We start from the raw sequence: 20,959 nt of genomic DNA on the forward strand, positions 1-20,959 counted from the left end.
CACATCCGAGCACCGGAGCATGAGGACGGAATGTAAATTTGAACTCAGTAGAAATTTATGAATAAGCTGATTCAATTTGAACTGCTTGTTCGCTCCCTCAAACCTCCACGTCTGGGAAATAAGCCTCGCTACATGCCCTGTTTAACTGCCGCGTCTAATGTGCTCTTCTCTGTCGTTGAGCTGCAGTTTTTTTGTTGTTGCTGTTTTCTTTTTTTTCCCCCGTTGAAATATGAAAAACTTACCTTTTTTTTTAATCATATGAGAAAAATCCATTACCCTCCACTCCAGAAAAACCAACTGGAAAGCCAAAGCAGTCTGCCTTATCAAACACCAGTGTGGTTCACCCACTCTAGCAACACAGCAACTGGCACGGCAACAACGTGTTTGATGGTCCGTTTCCCACACCGGAGAGTGATTTCATGTGGTGCATTGTGGGCGGTTAGGGTTTGTTTTTTCTTTTTCTTTTTTAAAATGGCGGGGGCGGTCTACTACAAAATCTAATGTTCAATTTAACACACTGGGAAAGCAGGAATGTGGCCACACAGCGCAGAGTGGGCCGCGTGTGAGTGGGAGCTCAACCTGCTGTTGATTCAAGGGTGGTTTTCTGCAATGCAGCGCATGCATGCAGCGTCCGTATTAGCGTGCACTCAGCTCAGTGATGCATATGTATTATTTGATGGAAATGAAGCCTTGCTGGAATGAATATGTTTGGTCCTCCTGAGCATAGGAGGAAGCTATATTGAGGAAAAACGACAGGAATTAGTCTAAATCGCTGGATGCAGACTGCAGGTGTGAGTCTGACATTGGCCGGCTTTTTTGTCTCCTCCCCTACCGCCTTCTATTTTGCAAGGCACCATCGCTGCATTGTGTGCTTAACGATTGCGCTCGGTTTGAAAAGGAGTACAAACCAAAACGCAGCGCTGTGGCGATACGTCTTGCTGTGCAAGACTCACAAGAAATAAACAGTCGTTAAGCATTTCTTAAGGAATCAAAAGTCCTGCGGTGGCTCCCAAAAAAAGAAGCAAAACATTAACGGTAGCCCCGATCATACATTACTGAATGCACTTTCACAGCTTTGCACACAGAATAGTTGCTGTAATGTATTCTATATCGATGTCATTATAGGAATCCAAACACAGATGTTTCTCCTGGGAGAAGTACATATATTTTAATGACATTCCTCATCTTGTTTTCTCTGTTCCCCAACATTTATTTTGTCGGCATTAATGAATCACACTGATGGATTTTGATTTCAGGACTTGTACTTTACCTCCTTCAAAGAAAACAGCTTTAAACCGCCAAGACTTAGGAGCTGTTTCTTTACAGCCCCCTGCTTCATATTCATACTGTTACATACACTCACACTTGCTTGTACCAAGCGTCTCCTAATGAGGCGCCTTCTTAAAAATCTCCCTCATTACTTCCTTGCATATTTCACCAGTTTGTCTGGGTTTCAAAATGGCCACTCTCCAGAAGGGTTCCAGTCCGCTTCTCTAACTACAGGGCTATTGCCTCCTCAACTCAACAGTGAAGTGTTACGGCGTTATCAGCATGCACTTTTTAGATTGATTTCCTTCCTTTGAGACCAAGGAAACATTTAATACACACTTAACCACTGACCTTTCTACACTAGACAGGGTGTCATGGCTGCAGGACTCATAAATAAAAAGGTCTCAATTTCAGTCCCTTCAGTGGCAGAGTCAAGACGGCACCATGTTTGGCTAGATGACCTCCAGCTCACATACTGGAGCGTGATCGAGCGTCAGCTCACCGCCTCCAACGTGAATGAAAGAGGCTTGACACGGCGAGTGTGGGTTTAGCAATCATTTACACCTTTGAAATCACCCGCTCTATTTTTATGCTGCCGGTGGAAGCGGCAGGTGGGAACACAACAGAAACCCCAGGTGTCATCTGGAGAACTCTTTCATCTCCCAGCCAGGCGCCGCCTGAAGTGAAGAGGTTGCATGGAGAACCTGAAGGAGGAACTCTTTAAGAAAAAAAAGAAGACACAGTGGAGGAAGGAGAAGAGGAAGTCTTAGTTAAAGGAATGCCAAAGAGAGAGGAGGGAGTTTAAAAAACCCCCGACAAGATAAACAGAGAATAATCAGACTTCTAATTATAAGTGGTCTCAGGCTAGCCGGCCAACTGACCCGAGTATGAAAGTGACATTTAGGACTAAAAAAAAAAGAAAGAAAGACGGAGCTGGTAAGATTTAATGAGGGAGAGTCTCTCCACTCGCTTCTCTTCGTGGGGAGTGACCTTTCCGATTCCCCTGTGACAACGTTCCCTCCAGATTTATTGGGCCTCTCCCTCGGCTGCTCTGGAATAAAGGGAAGAGTGGCCACACCATCCAGACGCTGACCTTTAATTTGACACAGGCGGGGACAAGCAAGGCGCGCGGCGCTCGGCCAGCGGCATCAAATAGAAGGCTGGAACCAGAGATGAGTTGAAAGCGTGAGACCTTGTACCAACGCCTTTGTTGATTGACTTCATTTCCACCTGATACTTTGAGTGCAGGATAAATGTGTGTGTGTGTGTGGAATTAATGTCATAGTAGCAGAGCAGGAACACAGTGGCATTCACACCCAGGCAAATGGAGGATCAAAGGGAGCGGCGGGACAGGAAGTGATCGTTAAAGTGACGCTGGCCGGTCTCCGGTAAGTCCTTCAAGTGTTAATCAGAGTCACAAGTTTTATATCAGGGGAAATACGCTTATTTGCAGTCGGTTAGCTCGGCTTAACACGAAGACAGCTCGTCTGGCTCCATCCGAAGGGCAAAAATACACCAAACTCTGGAGAGACCAGATTCCTGAAAGTCACTGCTCCTGGTCAAGAAAAAAGTTTCAGCACTCAACTCCCCAAGAAACCACAACTTCTTTTTCTTTTTTAACGGATTAAACGACTGAGTGATGTTTAAGCTGTAATAGCGCTGGAAGGTGTATTCCTTTAAAACAAAATGAACAGATAGAAGAGTGCTAACAAGCCTCGAATCAAACAAAAGCTCCCGATCAAACAGAGATCTTTGTCAGGCGCTGATACAGCACCTGTTAAAGTCAGCTTCCTGTTAATCATAAATAATATAAAGACTCTCATCATATCCTGAGCCAGAAAACCAATATGTGTATCAAACAAAATATTAAACTCAGGTATTGGCCCGCATCAAAAGGGGAAAAGCCCACTTTTACCAAGAGTTTCTGACGGCTTGTGTAAAATGTTTTGCTGCCACAGTAATAAATAAATTCCAAACAGCAACAACGAGTCCAACTAGCCTGCTGACGTCTTTATTGCAGAACGAATCAGAGATGAAATCGTCCGTCAATCGGTAAAGAATTACAGCTGTCACAAAATGTCACGATGAGGAGCTAAAAAGAGAAAAATATCGCCATTAAAATCGTGCTGACCACTTCAAGAGTCTGACAGGCGAGTGTGTGAGGCAGCCTATGTGATTTATTGACGGGAAGTATTTAATGTTTCGCTTTTACGAGAGAAAAAAAGGCTTCGAGGACTAGAACTTATCCTGGACTAACAAACTTTCCCAACAGCATCACTGTTCAATAGTTTATACCAGCCAATACGGTATTCCTTTAAGGTCCGAGCAACAAGCAAGCAGCGAGGTTCCAGCAAAGTGAGTCGGGCTTAAAGGTCGTTGGTCAAGTACACGCGCACTTATTACAGGACCGAAACATTTACGGATGCACGTCCTCACCAGAAGCCTCGGTGGAAGCGCTGTGTTTTAGTAAGTGCTGGGGAGTAATCCTGCATCGTGTGATCGTTTGTCACCGGCACGCCTCCTCCGCCTGCCTGACCTCCCCGGGCAAGGTCACATCACCGATCCTCGGACCAACAAGTCGTGGGGGAGGCCGACATGGAGCAGGCCACACTGACATATGAACAGTTACTTTACTAATAACAATGAAGCTCCACAATCTCTTATTATTTTGTATTATTATTATTTTGTGGTCTGGAATTAAGATGTGGAACTACCGAGCGAACCATTCTTCCTCATTGTCTCGGTTTTCGGTCGCTCTGTGTCCTTCTCCAAAGAAAACGGAGCAAAAGTTTGGTGGCACACATTGGGGGTCGTCCAGAGAGCAGAAGGACATACGTGAAATAAAATATGGAGTGCAGACAAGGCAGCTTGACATTTCTGTGGACTAACTGGCCCTGCGTACGGTCATTTTCTGCAAAGACTGTGCACAATATTACTGATTGTTCCTTTAATGTCCCCTTATGGTACTTAAGAGGGTCGAGGCAGTTTCATCACTTTCTCCAGCCACAACAATAATGGCCTGATGGGATTTGCTGCTGAGTCACCGGCGCCACTGCGACCAACGCGGCAATATGTTTACTTGATGAGTTGTCTATTTTAAGACGGACTTTAAACCGCAGAAATATTTTTAAAGTTGCTTCACTAGAAAAAAAAAAGTTTCACTTTTGCACTTGGTTCATTTAATTTACAGTTTTCTAAAGTTTGAAGAATCTGCAACAGCAGATATTTCTCAATGCTGAAACGGAAAAAGCAAAAGAAATATGACTGTATACGACTTGGATATGAACTCAAGAAGAATCTGTAAAAGCAGAACTAGGTAGTTTGAAAGAGATAAAAAGCAGATTAATCGGTAGATACCGAGAGCTGACAGCGTTGTAACCCTTTGGAAGGAGTAAAGCACCGAAGGGATTTTCATGAAGTGGATGATTGTTTTCTGAAAAGAAAAACAACTCAAGCTATCTAAATAATAAATATCTAGAAGATAATTTAAAGTCTGTAGTGCATTTATGGCTGGTTGCACCGCTGCCATTTCACTTTAACAGTTGTTTAGATAATTATTAAAATTGAATAACATGAACACAAATATTTTCAGCAAAAGTGGCCCTCATTATGTGCTTGGAGCCTCCATGTAAAACCCTGATGTACGTTCCCACGTAACAAGCATCCTGTCATCGCCCTCTAATTCTCACAAGAACCATAACGTTGTTTTCTAACCTTCGCCAAGTCGTTTGTTGCCTAAACCTAACCAATTGTGGATTCAACCTCCAACTTTTTTTCCCCTGCAGACTGGGTTGTGTATTAACTGCCGTCTTGGAATCTTGTCACACTAATGTTAAATCATTCACCAGAAAAGCATCAGCTAGGAGTAAATAAAATGTGTTGATTCCCTGTTTGCATCTTGAAAGCACATTAATTCAGAGTGCTGCTCAAATATTTGTGTCATGAGTGTGCGTTACACAGCTTTAATGCCGGAGAGTTCATCAGAGCCTGGAGCGTTATTGCCTCGCACAATATATATTTACCTTTGTGTCACTCAGCTGATACTCGTCTGAGTCATCTCAGCAGAAAATAGCAGGTTCGGTGTTTTGTTCAAGGACACATCCGCTGGATGTAGAGTTAGTGAACATTTTGGCTGCTGGACACAAATGTGAAAAAACAGCTATAGGACTCACAATAAAAAAAGTCCTGATTGGCTCAGGCAGCCTACATAAAACATTTATGAGGGGCTGATATGACCGGGGACCCCCACCTCCAATGCAGACTTTGCAGTAGCTTGATGTTTCTCCGGAGAATGAAATAACGCAAGACAGCACTGACGTTGCAGCTCATCAGTGCACAGACGCACGTTCCACCGTCATTAACGTTGTGTGCGGTCGCCACGAGCGATCACTAAAACCAGCTGATGTTTGCTTTGTTGGTCTGGCTGATTTCTATCATCAAATATGATTACAGAGCCATGCACACCGCTTCAACGCGACAAGCCCGCTGTGCCTAGTTACAGTTGCTAACCTGTGATTGAACAATTGCCGTGCAACACATACAAATGTGCGCGTTTGCCATGCGCGACGGCAGAGAATGTGAACTGGGTGGTTGATTGCAGTCAGAAGGTTTAGCGCGTTTCCCTGGGAGGAGGAGAACGGCTTCAGCTCTCCCGGCGAACAAAAAAAGGAGCAACCAGTTGAGCATTTGACGGCCCGGGCGCCGAGCAGACCTGTCTGACACAGACATCAATGAGGTCGGCCTTCTGAGGCTAAGCTTAGGCGTAATAATTAATCTTCCTTGACATCATCATCCTCGGTGTCACCTAGCAACAGTCCATCTGCATTAATGAGACCACAAAAGGAGCCTGTCATGGCCTGTCAGGGGTGGGGCTCTCGCTGGTTACCATGCAAATGCCTCCATGTGAGAGGATGTAGCGAACTCTCTGGATTCCTCTTTTCCCGTTTGTCGAACGGCATTTCATCATATGTCGTTTGAGAGCTTTAAGGAGGAATCATTTTGAGGGGGGTTTGCTGTAATATCTTGCACCGTAATGCATCCTTTCCTTTATATGTTTTTAAGCATTACCACTGCTGCACAGCTATTATGTTTAATAAGAAGGAGGGAGGAAGAGGTGAGAAGGTTGCACTAATTTATTTGTTCTCAGTCTCGTTTTAGTAAATCCATCTGATGGATCCAAGACGGATTTACTAACACGAGTAAATCCGTCTTGTGGTGAGACAATTAAAGAGAGGGGGGGGGATTTAAATAACTTCCATTAAATGTTGATGAGCTTGATAAGCTCTACCAATCACCTAACTCGATAAAGAGACGAGCGATACCAACTTTACTTTAAAAAAAACGAGTACATCCATGAACACACATGCTCCCGAAAATCAGCTCATAAGACAATGACTTTGATCAATCGGACTAGACCTTTTTATTTTAACTCCTCAAATGTCAAAGGCTGAATTAACTTCAGCGTCCATATTATGAACTACCGCTTGCCATCTCTCCCTCCTCTCCACGACGGCAGTGCAAAGTGGACTGATTTAAATGTAACAGCAGTCATCCGTGGGAGAACAGAGAGACCAAACTGCCTCTCAGCTGACAACTGGAAATTGCAAATAGCAATGTGTTCAGGTAAAAGACTGTGACTGAGTTCCTCGCCGTGTTTACTCCGGGAAAATTGGGGAATAACAGGCTTTCATACGGTGACACATCAGCCTTTGTTAAAGAAATTACTTTGCTCTTCACACAGCTCTCTGATGCTCGGCCTCCTGGACAAATTGTCCATCTGGCGAGTGCAGACTAAATAGAACTGCGTCTTTGGCACGTTGCTCTGCCGAGGCACAAAGAACCGGGAGCAGATAGGAATCCAATTATCCAAGGCAAATAATGGATGTCTCATTTAAGATGCGTGGCTTTCCGGAATGGTAGGGCCACGTTTTTATTTATTATTTTTTTTACCAAAGCCCATCTCTATCAACCGCATCATCTTCCGCTCGACACTAACTCTTCTGCAGCCGTACCCTGCAAGCTGTCGGGCGTCGCAGATCACAACAAATCAGGGAAAACATGGTTGTCAAAGACATAATGTTTACTCACATGTTGCGTAGGTGTGGGTTCTGAGCGAACGCCCGAGCCTGGATCACCCTCAGGTTGCAATTCATGATAGTTCTGAAACGGGGGAAAAGAAAAGATAAAATACAGAGGAAACAGTGATGAAAGCACCGACACAAAGACATGTCTTTATTCCTAACGTGGGTTCATGTAAACACATGCACACAGCACCACAATGGAATCTTTCCCCCCCATTTCCTTTCTTATTACGGGTGCTTGTCACGGTGCTCGCGTATGGCGTTATATTTGTGCCACATTCATGAAGGAGCAATGTGAGATTTTGAGCGCAGAAAAATATATTTTGCGAGCACAGAAATGATATTTTGATGAGAAATGATAGGCGAGCAAAACATAATGTCATTTGAGCAGGCAAAATATATTACTCTCACTCAGTTTTACTCATGCCCTCTCTCAAACTCTTGCTCGCTGCGCTGCAGACCGCTGCACGCGCGCTCTCAATCTGTCCCTTCTGTGCGCGCTCAACTTTGTCTTTACGCTCGCTCAACCTGGCACAGCGTTACAAATGTGCCACCATAGCAACCAATCAGAGACTTGGAGAAGCTCAATTCTGATTCGCTGTTACGTATCCAATCACAACGCTTCCATAACACGCCGAACGAGTGGGATTTTATACTGTGTCCGAAATCATTCCCTACTCCCTACTCCCTATATAGGGGAGTTCTATGGAGGGCACTATATAGTGGACTCAAAGGCAAAATGAAAAAACACTTTCGGACACTACTCGGGGGATTTCTTTCGGCGCCGTTGATGACGTTGTCCTGACGCATAATTAATACGTGTCAGATTCCGCCAACGGCTCTTAAGTCTCACGCAGAGAAATTACCAGGATAACTATTTTTTTAATAGCCTACATATTCGTTGCGAAAATTTACAAAACCAACGAGTCCTCCAGCAATAAGGGGATTCCGTGGCCGTCTCATTTCTTGAGAAAAAAATAATTTTCAATAATGAGACGATCACTAGGCCTACATCGTCCTCACTGCTATTTTTATTTTCAACGATCCCGATCGGATCCAGGTGGACTTCAGGACCGGGTTGCAGCACTACCGGCACCCCACATCTCCGCGATCCACCAGACCTGAACAGGCTGCAGTCCGTCCCCGATCCCAAACTCCTCGGCGATCGCTCGCCACAATCTGTCCCTCATCTCCGCATCTTTATAGTTTTCAGACTGTCATACGGCGCTTTGGTTTGAGTGACGGTTTTTGACGGACGAAGACCCCGCCGCCGCCTCTCGTCGGCCGGCCGGCCACCGCCGCCTGTCGCCGGCCACTGCAACTTATCGGCGGCCGGACGGCCGCCACGGCCACCGCCAACTGTCGCCGCCCATCGCCGCCTATCGCCGGCCACCACCGCCGCCGGCCACCAGCCAACTGTCGCCGGCCACTGCCGCCTGTCGCCGGCCGGCCGGCCGCCACGGCCACCGCCAACTGTCGCCGGCCACCACCGCCGCCGGCCACCACCGCCGCCGGCCACCAGCCAACTGTCGCCGGCCACTGCCGCCTGTCGCCGGCCGACGAGAGGCGGTGGCGGGGTCTTCGTCCGTCAAAAACCGTCACTCAAACCAAAGCGCCGTATGACAGTCTGAAAACTATAAAGATGCGGCGTGTTATGGAAGCCTTGTGATTGGATACGTAACAGCGAATCAGAATTGAGCTTCTCCAAGTCTCTGATTGGTTGCTATGGTGGCACATTTGTAACGCTGTGCCAGGTTGAGCGAGCGTAAAGATAGTGGAGCGCGCACAGAAGGGACAGATTGAGAGCGCGCGTGCAGCGGTCTGCAGCGCAGCGAGCAAGAGTTTGAGAGAGGGCATGAGTAAAACTGAGTGAGAGTAATATATTTTTGCCTGCTCAAATGACATTATGTTTTGCTCGCCTATCATTTCTCTTCAAAATATCATTTCTGTGCTCGCAAAATATATTTTTCTGCGCTCAAATTCTCACATTGCTCCTTCATGAATGTGGCACAAATATAACGCCATACTCGCCACGACCACATAAACTAGTTTTAAAGGTACAAAATGGTGGTCTCGTGGCACATTTCCAGACATGGCCTTTACATCTTTCAGCCTCTGCTGCAGCGGTCCACCTTAACAAGTCTGTGCGTCTATTCCAATCTTTTCAACTTCAGTCTGCATGTGTACCCCCTGCGGAGCTGGCTCCGAAATAGGAATTCACTTTGAACCATCGTTTGATGAAAGATTTGTGAACTTGTGCGTCTTAACTGTAAAAGTGAGTGAAACCCATGATTACGGCAGGCATTCTGACACATTTCCATATTGTGTTGGAGCGAAATATCTGTGAAATTACACGAAGCCTCTTTTTTTTTTTGTTGCCGGGAACCCTCTGGGATTATCTCAAAGAGCCCTGGAATTCCCGGCGACCCAGTTTGGGAGCCGCTGCACTGGGCCACAATGGCGATGACTTCCAATGTTGTAATCACAGATGTGTCTCTCGCTCCAAAAGAAGTCATTGACATCATCAGCGAGCGCCCCATAACGCAGCGGGCTGATTATACCCAGCTGTTGGTGCCAATTACCTTCTAGAAGTCTGATCACGTCTCTGTGGTGTTCGACTGGGATGCAGCGTTTCATCACCCAAAAGTTCCCAAAGTGGGGATCCGGGACCTTTAAGGGTCCTTGAGAGGGTCTTTGAGGCCCTTGGAATCTTTCTGATGGCTTCATACACATTCGCTGTTATTTCACTCCATACGAATTAGCACAACAGTGTACAAGGATGACTGTTGAGGTTTGGTTATTATCCTCACAGCAGTAATAACGATTAAGCTGAACACAATCATCTCTGTAAATAGCAGTGATTTGAAGCTTGCACCATTTAATGTGAGTCTTAATCTAGTTTGAAAGTTTTAGAGGCCAGACCAAAACATTTCTTTATTTCTTTTTTTTTTCTCTTTGCGTTATTTACTTCTCCAAACCACACAAGCAACTGAAAGGTCACAGCACTTTTTAGAAATGTTTTTTTACTTGAATGCTGCTTGTGAAAAAATATTGGAGAGGTCGAGATGAGATAAAGTCAAGATTTTATATATCTGCTTGAACATTCAATGCAAAGATTGGACAGTAAAGGGACACATTGAAGCACATGTGAGAGCAAGATGATGCATCAAAATAACAGGGATGTGTCTGGTTCTATTCTTTGTTTTTCTTATTGTGACAAAAGTCTCCATCTTATTAGATTTTAATCATGTTAATATATTTTAAATAGAAGGTCATTAAAATAGAATAGGAGAAGAATGGACATTGAACTGTTGAAAATTGTGTTTTTTCTTAGGTATGTAATGGTAATAGATGTCGTAACAGAATCTCAGACCTTTTCCCACCTCTTTACTGGTTAAAAATGATGAAAGCTGCATTTTGGGGTACAGATAGAAGAGAGATTTATGATAGGATGGATGACGTGCATGGCAGCATGTCATCACACTCCATTTTACACTCACACATAAGGAGAATCTCCACCATTGTTCTTGCATCTCTAATTGCAAACATGTAGACACTAAATCTAAATTATGTGAGGTCTCCGTGTAATACTAGTCCTGTGTGAAAAGGGCTTTAGTTTCCTAATAAATGCCCGGTGGACAGTTTCAAAGGGAGGGCCTGGCATGCACCAAAAGGCCGATGACACACACAGAGGGGTGCCATTATTTCAGTATCTCTTTACATAGCAAATAGTTGTTACAGTTGTTAGCATATAGCTGATTTAAGGTCACGCTTGTACAAAGGCAAGGGCAATCTATTGTGGTCCTTATGGAATATGACCAGCTGAGGAACGTATTCAGCTTCTTATTCTGGAGAAGAACATTTCAGTTATATTATATATCCAACAAGTCAATGTTTGTTTGAAGTCATTCTTGCAAACCTTTTTTCCATTTGACTCAAATGAAGATAATTAAGATCAAATGGAAAAACAGGTGAATCCCCTCATCCCTCCATACGGCTAACACAAGGTAACAGTCTTCCCCGGGAAGGCCCAGATTCAGCTAGGGAGGAGCAAGCATCCCCAGACAGGGGCAGCAGGAGAGAAGTGGTGGTAATGAGAAAAATGCTAATTTGGTGGTGGAGATATTGCACTTGGCCTCCCTGATGGGGGATCAAGGGGATCAGGGGAGAGGCCTGCACTGACTTTGGAGGCCGAGGGAGAATACGGATCTCTGCAGAGAGTGAGAATCTAAGAGGAAGAGAAGGTCTGGAGTCAGCGGCTGTGGGAGGAGTGGGAGGGTGAATGTAAAGGATGTGGCCTCGTAGTGTACGCTAGCACAGCAGGAACGCAGCGTAACATTGCTTTAAGAAGTGAAGAGATGATATTAAAAAAAAATAAAATCCCAATGCTACAGCAGGGAACCTTAATTCAATTTTCCCTGCTGCTTTTTAGCATTATTTGATCAGTGGCTAAGCAAAGCGAAGGGGATGTTCCACCGGCGTGCGACTGCCGAGCATTAAAAGCCTGTTTAAACACCAGCTTGCGTTTGGATCCGAATCACGCCCTTCACTCCCTCGTCTCCCCGCACGCCCCGACTAACGCCTCGTCATCTCCTCGGAGAATTAGCCCGCGTTTGTGTCACATTCCGAGACGGATCGGACGTTAAGTCCCGGTGCCTTGCCGCCGCTGACGCAGCTGCAGCCACTCGTGCTCTGGGCTGAATTACTGCTCTCATCTATAGGAGAGAGAACGTGTGGTGGCGAGCACTGTTGCCTCACAAGAGGGGTTCAAGACTCCTCCTGTGTGGAGTTGCATGTTCTCTGCATGTTAGCGCGTAGACATGCAGGGTGAGGGTGGGTGAATTGATGACTTGTAGGTGTGAATGCGAGTGAGGGTGGTTGTTTGGGCTATGTGTTAGCCCTGTGATAGGCCGACGACCTGTCCAGCTAGGATCGGCTCCAGCCCCCCTCCCGGTGACGAACAGGATAAGCGGTTGATAATGGATGGATCTATAGGAGAACCCCCCTCCCAGATATCAGCATCAACACTCACAGTCTCTGCAGTCCAGTGTAGAGCTCCATATCGACGTCTCTCAGAGTCTGCAATCCGGTCCAGTTCTCTATGTGTCTGCAAACAAAGAGAGAGATGAGGGTAAATGAGAGGCTCCTGCTCATCAGAGGAGGAAGGAAACAAATCAGGAGATACGACGGGGGGAAGTCAGTCCCGAGCTGCACGACAACTAGCTGCGTGTCGTCAATGTTTTTGAATCCATATTGATTTAGATTGCAATTATTGGAACGGTTCTGACAGAGCGCTCGTTGCTGCCTTCTGATGGATTTAATTGCGAAGAGGAGGGTTCTGAAGCTCAAGCTACGTGAGGGGGACCAGACCAAATAAATACCGCTGATGACTTTACTTCTTCGTATACTATCAGTAGACTCCCAGGGATGCATATTTATGTGGTGGGATAAAAGTAAGTGAGGCTGGTGCCTTTAAATTTTCTCCAGGACAAAGAGCATTGGTGAATGATTTGTTTGTTATGGTTTGGAAATGAAACAGGCATCACACATAGGGCACACCGGTTTCAATTAGGCCGGGGAAATGAGGAGACGAAGCGGTAGACGGCAAAGGCTGCATTGCTTTGTTTTGGATGGAGGAAAATATCACTAAACACCAAAGAGAACGCCATCCTAAATGTCAAATTCCAAATTAATTGAACATAAAGAGTGACACACATACCGACGTTTTTTTTTTTTTCCCCCGCAGCTGATACGGAGACGCATACATAAATACCCATCCAGACTCATAGAACCGCCTCCCAATCTTACAGCCTAAGCCGAGGATTTGAATTGCCCTCACACTTCATCGTTCAATATGAGTTCTAGCAATCAGATAGCAGTTTGTATTTTGTGACAACAGCAGGAAAATAACATTCCTGCAATTGGTTTTTGGCAAACTGGCTCCTGCAGCATATCTTTTGGCTCTTGTACATCTGGTGCACAATGATGAAGCAGCTTCTGAGACTCTGTTTATTTGAGCATTGCGCCCTGGGGTGCATCACCTGCTTTTGGTGGGGAGGAGGATATGGGTCTGCCAAATGTAACCGGCGTTGGTTGGATCCCGCCGTGCACGACTTTATTGTTGCCTACCGGGTTGGCTTTTTTTTTTAATGAAGGCTGGCAGGTGGGAGCAGTTAGCAGTAAGAGAACACCAGTGATGTCGTTTCAGGATGGGGTTTTTTTTCAGTAAATGAGTCTTAAAATTATGATTATAGCTAGATTACCAACAATTCAGGTCATAATGTGAGCCGAGTTACAGGAAATTGAGCTTGTATTTTCAAAATGGTCTGGGGCATCTGAACTCGGTGCAAACATTTGGTTTGTTCACTTTATTTCTCAACCAGATTCAGTTGCCACAGACCCAAACCGAGCGCTATCCAATTCAGGAAGTTAGGTGCATCTTTTTTTGCATGCACAAGCACAGATTACTAAAGTGATGCAAATTAACAACAATCTGCAAACTAACACCAACACATAGATGAGTCGCTTTCATGAAGGAGGAGCAACACCAACGTTGTATTGCCTTCACATTGCTCTCTCACACAGATCGTCCAATGGGTCGAACTGGGATCAGCTAAACGATACAAGAGCTCAGTGCCATTATAGTTCAACATCTAACAGAATACAGTTGGATTTCTATCCGTCCTGAATGTTTGGCTGCGTTACGATTAGCTTTTTTGTTATCTGACACAGGAACTACTTGGCCAAGTGTATATGTGTTTATTAGAACTACAACAAGCCAGGTGCGCTACTTTAACACAAAGGTGACCAACGTCTATATGAGTGTGAAAACAACTGTGAAGGCTTTAAAGCTGACCACCACATGAACACAAAAGGCATGTTTCTGTGTACAAATGTGAACGTGTCGCGGCTGTAGCAGCTCCACTCTGCCAGAGTAACACTGCTGACTTAAGGCTAGCGTTGAGCCGAGTCATTCTCGTGACCTGCGAGTGGACATGTCGGATTCCCTCATAAGACTTTGCTTACTCACAGAAGTGCTGTGGTGAATCATTCTGAGGATAGAGGTCAACTGTAATAAATATCCCTGTCATTAAACTTAAATTGCCAACGTCTAAAACAGTGGGTGACGGCTGTTTATAGCTTCAAGGGCTTTAACCTATTTTCTTTTTCATTCAGAAACAATCTTGGATCAATTCTAGCAACATTCCAGTCCGTCACACGTCTTAAGTAAATAAGTCTCAAGTCACAAAAAAGAAAAGATCAACAGCAACAAGAGCAGACTTACTGGAAGAGGCGGCACTTCATTCAATCCAGACATTTGGGCAAAAGGCCTGAGTATGTGTGCAGCCTGAACACACACAGCAATATGGTGGAGTCTTTGTCAATTATCCAATGAGAATTCGACACACGTTTGACCCGCCTCTAAAGGATGTCGCTCCTCTAATAAAGAAATGTCAAAATAAAAGCAATCGACTAAATGTTAGGCTACTATTTCAACTATAGATGCTACAACACAAACAGCCAGAGAATATAGTCACAGAAATAGGGAGCAAAAATAAATAAATAAATAAAAATACTATATTTATATCACACACACATCATCAAATGCTAGTCAACTGTAAAAGTCTCTGACACAAAAACCCTCAGTATCCTCCAGGATTGATGCTGCCATTCAATCAGCTTCTTTCCATTTCCAAAGGAACTCAGTGTCACCAACTTTCTGCCCCAGATTGATGTTTTCTTCATCTTGGGACCAAAGAGGTTATAGGTTTTATATTTTTTTATAGGTTTTCAGTAAAAGAGTTTTGTAACTGAGGTGAAAGAAAGGTCTTATCTTTTTCTATTCATTTTCTGAAAATGATTGATGTCTCCATATGGCATTTCAGCAGAAAATGCAGTAGCCTAAGTACAAAACAGTGGCCTTGGAACTTCCCTTAAAAGGAAAGTTTGCAGATAATTCCTGTACTTATCTGAGTCAGGTGTATAGGGTGCATAAACGCCTGCAGTTATTCCTGATGTTCTCCGTGTCTCTGGGGCTCAGCGGCAAAATCTCTTGTTCTTCTGTGTCCCAGTGATGTACTCGAGGTGAGCAAGAACTGCAACGTGTAAATATCAGCGCTGGTAGCTGAGGAGAGGCAGCGCCACTCAAAAACGTCCATTCTCGACGATAAGAGATGAAAAATGGCACGCCAAAATATGAGTGCAGAGGATGTTACGTTCTTGTGTCGACTCAGCGGGAGAGAGGCCGAGGCTGAGGCTGCAGCAGGGAGGGTACAGCCAGAGGGTATGACCCTTCGCAGTCTTAGTGGGCGAGCCATGAGAGCTGCATGAAGGTTTTCCTCCTCACTGGGACACTGAATATCCTGAAGGTAGTATTTATATCAACCGAACCAGAGTTACTGATGGTTGGAAGAGACCAGTTTGAATGGCATGTGTCTAATGATGAGTTAACAAGGAAATGAAGCCCATCTTAGTTCGGTGAAGAGCATCTTTAGCTTCTGTGACGTATTTGAGGGCTGCACAGTTACAAAAGGATTTGAAAACAAACCCTTCACGTTTAATTGGACCGGTAAAAATGGATGCTTATGGGTAAATGGAGAACAGGATACAGCGTGACCCCATTCATTTCTATGAAAGTCGCTCAGCAGCACATGAAGCAAATAGAGTTTAACTTCTGTGTATAGATCATCTGGGGATCGTCTGGGGATCTTCTGCATCACTGGGCCCATAGAGCTAGTGCACTAATATATAGCTTTCAACTCTGCTTCCCAGCCTCAGTCCTGCCGCGGTCTCAGGCTCTATTACATGAAAGGAGGAAGGAAATTAACTTTTCAGACCTAGAAGGGCAATTCTAGTAATGTGTTGGTTAGGGCTGCCCCCTAATAGTTGACCAAACGTTAGTCGACGACAAGTTTTCATTCGGTTAGTCGCAGAAAAAAAAAGACGCCGTCTCAGGCTCTGAAGCCTAAGATCAGGACTCACAAGCTGCTCTCGCAGGATGTTAATGCATCCGTCTGTCACGCTGCCGATGCTAATTCACAACTTGTTGCTGCGCGATGATGACAGCGCGACCACGAAAGCACTGAAGAGAAAACTAACCGAAGAAATTGACAAGATACCGCTGACCGACTGGATTGTGGACAGATCGCAGAGCGGCACTTTTATCATAAAAGGAGTAAATATGTTTCCAGTTCCTAACCAAAGCAGCCTCCGATGATGCAAAATGATGATATTTGCATCATCGGAGGCTCTTTTTCAGAATAGAAATACGGAGATCTCCCGTTTATGGGGAAAATGAGGGAATGATGCACGACCATTCAAAATGACTACCAGGTTTCTAACCATACAAAGCTTCCGGGTCGGCTGTTGGTAGGCCTATTAGCTTATGTAAGAACTCCTCATATTATATTTTACAGGAATAAGTTGTTTTTTTTTGCATATATTGCTAAATATGGTTGGGATGGATCCATCTCGGCGTGGCTGTGCCTGCTGCCATGGACTACTACTGTTGATACTATTGCTTCTGTTAATACCACCACTACTGTTAATGCTACTACTACTGTTAATACTACTACTATACTACTACCAACACCAGATGCAGTTGGAAACCAGGGTCTGGGCTGCATGAGATTTCTGCCTATTCAGGCAGTTTTTTCTCGCCACTGTCGCTGTAACGCTTCCCCCTGGGCGATGTTGGGATTTTAAATTGTATTGACTCTGAAAATCGTGAGCGTATTCTAGTCCTGCTCAATGTGTTAAGTGTCCTGAGATGACTTCTGTTGTGAAATGACACTATAAATAAAATGTAATTGAAATTGAAATAGGTGCCCAATATGAATTCAATGTGATTTGATATAAAACATCTCAACTTCAGTACTTTTCTTATTGTAGGTGAAGTAGCAACATGTTCCACAAAAGTGCCAAATAAGACATAGCGGAGCCGTTTCCTATCATATTAAAAGAGCCCATGTGCACTGAGGCTCGGTTAGATCTTAGCAGTATAGTGCTTTTTTACGCACTTGTTCAGGCTAACTTGATGCACGGTAATAGCTGACAGTTTTATGCTGTTCCTGTCCTCATTGGGAACAGGAAAGTGGCATCTACACGTGATTAAATACAGAAGGCAATGTGACCGGCAATGGGACATCATTTCAACAATATTGTATCCCCTCGCTAGATACTGATGCAATATTGTGATTTGGAAAAAAAAAAGTCTAATTTATGTGAGCACAAAATGTTTTCATTTGCAGTACCACTTTACGCTCTGTGATCAAATTTAGCACTATCCCCATTTTCATCAAGCCGCTGTCAACAAACAGCACAGCGGAAACAACCTCCCCGCGGACCTGAGCATGTCGTCGGCTCAGAACGTCTGATTGTCCGCGGCACATTGAATATGCATGCGGATTAGACTGCTATAGAAAAAAGATGGATATGAATAACAAAGATTCTTAGCTCCGTCCTGTTATTCATCACCCTTCATCCTTGAAGGGTGCACAAATAAAAATGGCACAAAAACAAAAAAGATCTGCTTAATTCGAAAAATGATGCAGATGCTCACATTTTACATTTCAGGCATTCACTCAGACAGACTCGTCGCACTTACAATGAGTGAGAGCAATAATTTTGAAATCGCTGCTTTGTCAAAATGAATATCGCACAGAAGAAAGGAGATTTGAGCAATGGAGAAAAGGGGGATGAGAGTTTTTTTTCTTGACAACAAGAGCAGAGGGAAAGTCTGGCTCTTCTCTCTTATCTGCATTTATCTATGTGTTCTCTGTAAAGTATTTCATAGCAATTTTCTAAAAGGACTCACTATGTTCATTTGACATGACAGGACTTGATAAGCACAAAGGAAATGAGGATACTATCGGAACAAATTGTGCAGGCAGACCTTCCCATTATATAATTACAGCCACCTCCCATCTGCTTTAGAAAATGGCCTCCAACAAAGTACAATCTGAACTGGGTGGCAGGGTGGCTCAGTGCTCGAGGAGAACACCCTGGAACCAAACAGTAACAGATTCGGTCCCAGCAACAGCCATCTGTTGTGTCGAAGCTGCCCTGGGCAACACGCTGAACCCCTACCTGCTATCTTGTTCTGAGTGCCTGTGAATATGAGCACCAGAAAAAAAAAATGTTTTTCATGTTTAAATCAGTGAAAATGATAAATAAAAAGGACTAAAGCAGAATTCCAAAGAAGAGAAGGATCGATTCTAATGTCACAAATGGGATAGGTCTGGATTAAAAGCTAATGAGAAGCTATTTGCTCTGCCTTAGCAACTGCTGATGCCGTATGGAAGTTGATTAGTGACAACTATTGGGCGAGCACAGAACTCAAAGTCTGAAGAGTAATGTCCTATTCAAGCTTTGAGGACATTGACGGATCCCAATCAGAATTTAGATTTTTGATCAAATGGGAAATGTCTTGCTCAGTACTGTCTATGTTCATTCTCTCATTTTGCTTTGCTATGAAGACCGACTCCACAAATGGTCCCTTCCTTCTACATCATGCCAGGCTGTAGTGTGCTCTACATTGTAATTTGCCTAAAATGTTTTACCTTAACATAAACATTTGGTTGTGTTCTGTTGAAGTGGATATCTTTTTTTTTTCTTTTTCCCCCACTTATATACATATCGGCCCAGTTGCTAGCTTGTCACGCCCTAAAACACGGCGAGTAAGAGCGGAGCTGAACATGCAGTCACCATGTCGAGAAGACGCTGGTTTCTGCTGTGGTAACGGAAATTTCTGACAAATCAGAGCAGATTAGGCCTTTTGGGAGGGAGGGGCAGGAGCTCAAACAGAAAGTTTCAGAGGCTGAGAAGAGCTGCTGTAAGGACTGAAAAATATAAAAAAAAAAAACATTCTAAGCAAAGTTAGCCTTCATGTGGAGTGATGTTCATCCAATATTTACCCTCCTTCCAGACTGGTCTCACTCCAGGGCGTTGGATACCGAGGCTAGGGCAGCGGCCCTCGGTGTCTTGATATGTGTTGTGACAGGTGTCCTTTAGCGTACCGTGTACCCATGTCAAACCAAGGCTTGAGTGATTTATACATTTTTTTTTTTTTTTTACATTATTGCCACTGAGTTACATGATGTTACATCCGTAGCTTACATTAAGTCACAAGCATACTTATTTTAAACTAAACCATGTGTTTTCTAATCCTAACTGTATGGGACAAGAAATATCTTGTTATTATTTCTATTCTATTATTATAAGAATATGGTTATTTTTACAGTTAATAACTGTTGTGTTACATTGTTTTGCCTGTAATATAGATTGATTTATCCTGTTTAGATCATTGTGCCGTATGTCCTGTAGAGGGCGCTCCTTGTTTATTTTGCTCCTTGTGCTGTAAAAATAAGAGAATGCAGAGAGCTAGCTGGGGAGACGCACGTTGTCTTACCGTGTCGGACCGTGGTTTCGCCGTGTTTTATTGATTCTGTCTGTGGATGTAAACTTTTGGACTTGTGGAGAATAAATATGTTTGTTATACTTTACAACGGAGTCAAGTGGATCACTGGAATTACATTGGTTCGACTCACGTAGGCCGTGATTATCAGCTAGCTACATTCTGCACTAACACTAACCAAATGTTTACCACAAACAAACCTCAGCGTCAGGATATGACCTAAAAGGCTGCCAAAAATATGGAGACTTGGGATGATGTTGATGCTCCAACAAGTCTTGAGGGAAATCTCACAAACTTAAGCAACTAAATCTTCCAGCTATTCACAAACTTTGTCCGTCTGTTATTTTGTTCTGGGCAGGAGGCTGATTCAGCTAGCTGCTGGGATAAGGTTAAAGTTGTGGGGTGTGAAGCCAAAACAATGAGGTGAAAGACGTGGAAAGAAACCAGCACATTCAGGTGATAATTCTCAGTGTTTAATTCTTGTTTGGGTTCATGTAGTTGTCTTATTGGTGAGCTTGCAGTTCTTAGTAGACCTTTAGGAAGGCAGATCCCATCTTTACTCCAAATGGCTGCTCAGCTGCAAACCGTCAGCCTCAGTCTCACCAAATGGCGTTTGAATGAGGCGACAATTTGTAAGCAATTTAGTGCACAATAACAGTGCCAATCTCTCTTTTTTTTTTTAGGCAGCGCTGCAGTGTGAACGCACCGGCATACAAATGTGACGCTCAGAGCGAGTGACAATGTATAAAAAGTGAGAAAGACGACTAACGGTGCGGGGGAGGGGAGGTGGATGGGACTTTTAACCAGGAGATCAGTGTTTGTGTCCCGTGATCAGGGAAGTTTGTGATGTTTGTGTCATGCTTTCAGTACTTATGTTATGTTGTTTGCACTTTTCTTAGTGTTTACATACTTATTTTAAAGGTACATTATACAGGATTATCTTTAAAAAAATGTATAAACAGATACAAAAAGAATATCTCTTAATCATTTCGATGTGTGGGGGTATCTGTATCAACAGAGACCGGGTCATCAGCCTTTATGTTCTCTTTAATTTTTTTAATTTGTGCTGTTTCTGAAAATATTTCTCCGAATCACTGCTTCATCCTCATAAATCGCTCCCTCTTTTCATTTTCTCGTTAGCTCGCTCGACCGTCGCTGCTCCTCGCTAGCTCGTTGGATTAAGGAGCAACAAACT

General features: G+C 44.1%; 1 protein-coding gene across 5 annotated transcripts in view; it reads right to left on the reverse strand.

The window, feature by feature from the left end:
* ntrk3b (neurotrophic tyrosine kinase, receptor, type 3b) overlaps positions 1-20,959 on the reverse strand; it is a 172,838-nt gene that overhangs the window by 129,864 nt on the left and 22,015 nt on the right. For all 5 annotated transcript variants that reach the window (XM_084003337.1, XM_084003336.1, XM_084003335.1 and 2 more), the window contains exons 2-3: positions 12,382-12,456; positions 7,357-7,428 (exon numbers count right to left, since the gene is read on the reverse strand). In XM_084003337.1, the coding sequence (XP_083859463.1) occupies positions 7,357-7,428; positions 12,382-12,456 (147 nt within the window). The remainder of the gene's footprint in view (positions 1-7,356; positions 7,429-12,381; positions 12,457-20,959) is intronic.

The sequence above is a fragment of the Eutrigla gurnardus genome, assembly GCF_963514095.1.
Source record: "Eutrigla gurnardus genome assembly, chromosome: 1".
Taxonomy (NCBI): domain Eukaryota; kingdom Metazoa; phylum Chordata; class Actinopteri; order Perciformes; family Triglidae; genus Eutrigla; species Eutrigla gurnardus.